Source organism: Cyprinodon variegatus, unplaced genomic scaffold (genome assembly GCF_000732505.1).
Source record: "Cyprinodon variegatus isolate N-32 unplaced genomic scaffold, C_variegatus-1.0 Scaffold1704, whole genome shotgun sequence".
Classification (NCBI taxonomy): domain Eukaryota; kingdom Metazoa; phylum Chordata; class Actinopteri; order Cyprinodontiformes; family Cyprinodontidae; genus Cyprinodon; species Cyprinodon variegatus.
The window spans coordinates 46,678-48,240 of NW_015152157.1; the positions used below are offsets into that span (position 1 = coordinate 46,678).

General features: G+C 44.5%; 1 protein-coding gene across 3 annotated transcripts in view; it reads right to left on the reverse strand.

Moving 5' to 3' along the window:
• Positions 1 to 455: 455 nt before the first annotated feature.
• LOC107104349 (serine/threonine-protein phosphatase 2B catalytic subunit gamma isoform-like) overlaps positions 456 to 1,563 on the reverse strand; it is a 55,545-nt gene continuing 54,437 nt past the window's right edge. For 2 of the 3 annotated variants that reach the window (XM_015404340.1, XM_015404338.1), the window contains one exon: positions 456 to 1,201. In XM_015404340.1, coding sequence (XP_015259826.1) covers positions 1,041 to 1,201 — 161 coding nt within the window. In that variant the 3' untranslated portion in view covers positions 456 to 1,040. The remainder of the gene's footprint in view (positions 1,202 to 1,563) is intronic. The other variant, XM_015404339.1, reaches the window with a different exon arrangement.

The following is a 1,563-nucleotide window of genomic DNA, read 5'->3' on the forward strand; positions in this document are numbered from 1 at the left end:
CACCGGAGCCAGTGTGAGCAAGGGGTGAATGAACGCAGTTCACATAGGAGATCACATACAAGTCGCATATATTTGGAAATGCGAATGACTGCGCAAAATCGGATTTCACAAAAAAAAAAAAAAAAAACGGAATTAATTAAAGGTATAGTGGAGGATGTTTTATTTACAGGTTGATCATCTAAATAATTCGTCCTCCTAACTGTCAATCATTCTGATGATATGTTAACGTAAGGCCGTCCTACGTGCTCGTCCCAATTTTCACTTAGCAGTTACCGAATCTTCTTTTGGAAAGTGAGCTTGTACGAGCGATGCAAAAAGAAACATTTAAACGGAGCGTGCAGGAGGAGAAATGGGCTTGTGAAAGCTCTCACACGTGTTTAATAGGCGATCTCTCTCTGGAGCGAGAACAGGGTTGTGCATGTGCTTTTTTTTTTTTATTCGAGAAAATCCTCCACTACAGCTTTAAGGCCAGCAGTGTGAACGTAGCCTTTGTTTCTGTTCCACAAGCTGAAAAAGCAGCAGAAATCTTAAAAATGGTCTCCTTTAAAACAGCTTTAAAAACGTTTGAGTCTTTTTAACATCTTTAAAACACGGTGCAATCACTACTGATGCATCTGAGCGCTGAATTGTACGGACGGTGGCCCAGGAGGCTCAGCCTACAGTATTTTCCTTCTTTAAAAAGTCAGAAGAATAAAAAATCTAACACTGGCTGAAACTCCTACAAAACAAAGACTCTATTTCTATCACTTTATCAAAAGTTTTCTCTTTAAAAACATTTTTTTATATAAGTTCAGTGTCAGTTTTATTTATCTGGCGCTATTAAATAATGTAATAATGTATCATCTTGAATAAATAAGGTGAGATTTCTCGGCAGCGGTCTCCTCCTTCATGTTTCCTTTGAGTTGGGCGTGTTTAGGCAGCGCTGCGACCTCCATGGGGTTCTGATCCACTGAAGGGGCGGGTCCAGCGCAGACAGAGAGACAGAGACACACAGAGAGTATGGGTCGTGTGCAGACAGGTGAGGGCCGCCTCTCTGCCGCTTATCCGTCCGTGCCGTTCTTGCTGGGAGCGTTGGTGTTGATGGCGGTCCCGTCTGGCTGCTGGCCGTCTTTGCGGGGCGGCATCCTCTCGTTTATCCTGTCCAGGCCTCGAGCTTCTTCGAAGTTGCGGATTTTCCTCGTGGGGGAGAAGCCTTGGATAGCTGGAGGACAGAGCAGAAGGGAGCGTAAAGAAAAACAGCAAAGCTGGACGTGTTCAAAACACAGAAGACGTTTTCTGTCCAGCACAGAGAGCGGCGTCTGCGAACACAACGCATGCAACGGGTAAACAAGGACGACTACAGCTCAGACACCAGCGGGACAAGCTACCACATCAAAACACTCAGTGTCGTAGACTTACGGTCGCGTCCCGTGACACCAGAGAAAACCAGAGCAGATGTGCAAACGGAAAGCAAACCAGTGAGGAAATGTCAATACAAAGCTTTAAACATATTAAACTGTAAACAGGAAGTAACAGAAGCTCTACGGATAAACAAACAGCAGAGATGGAGGCTGATTTGTTATA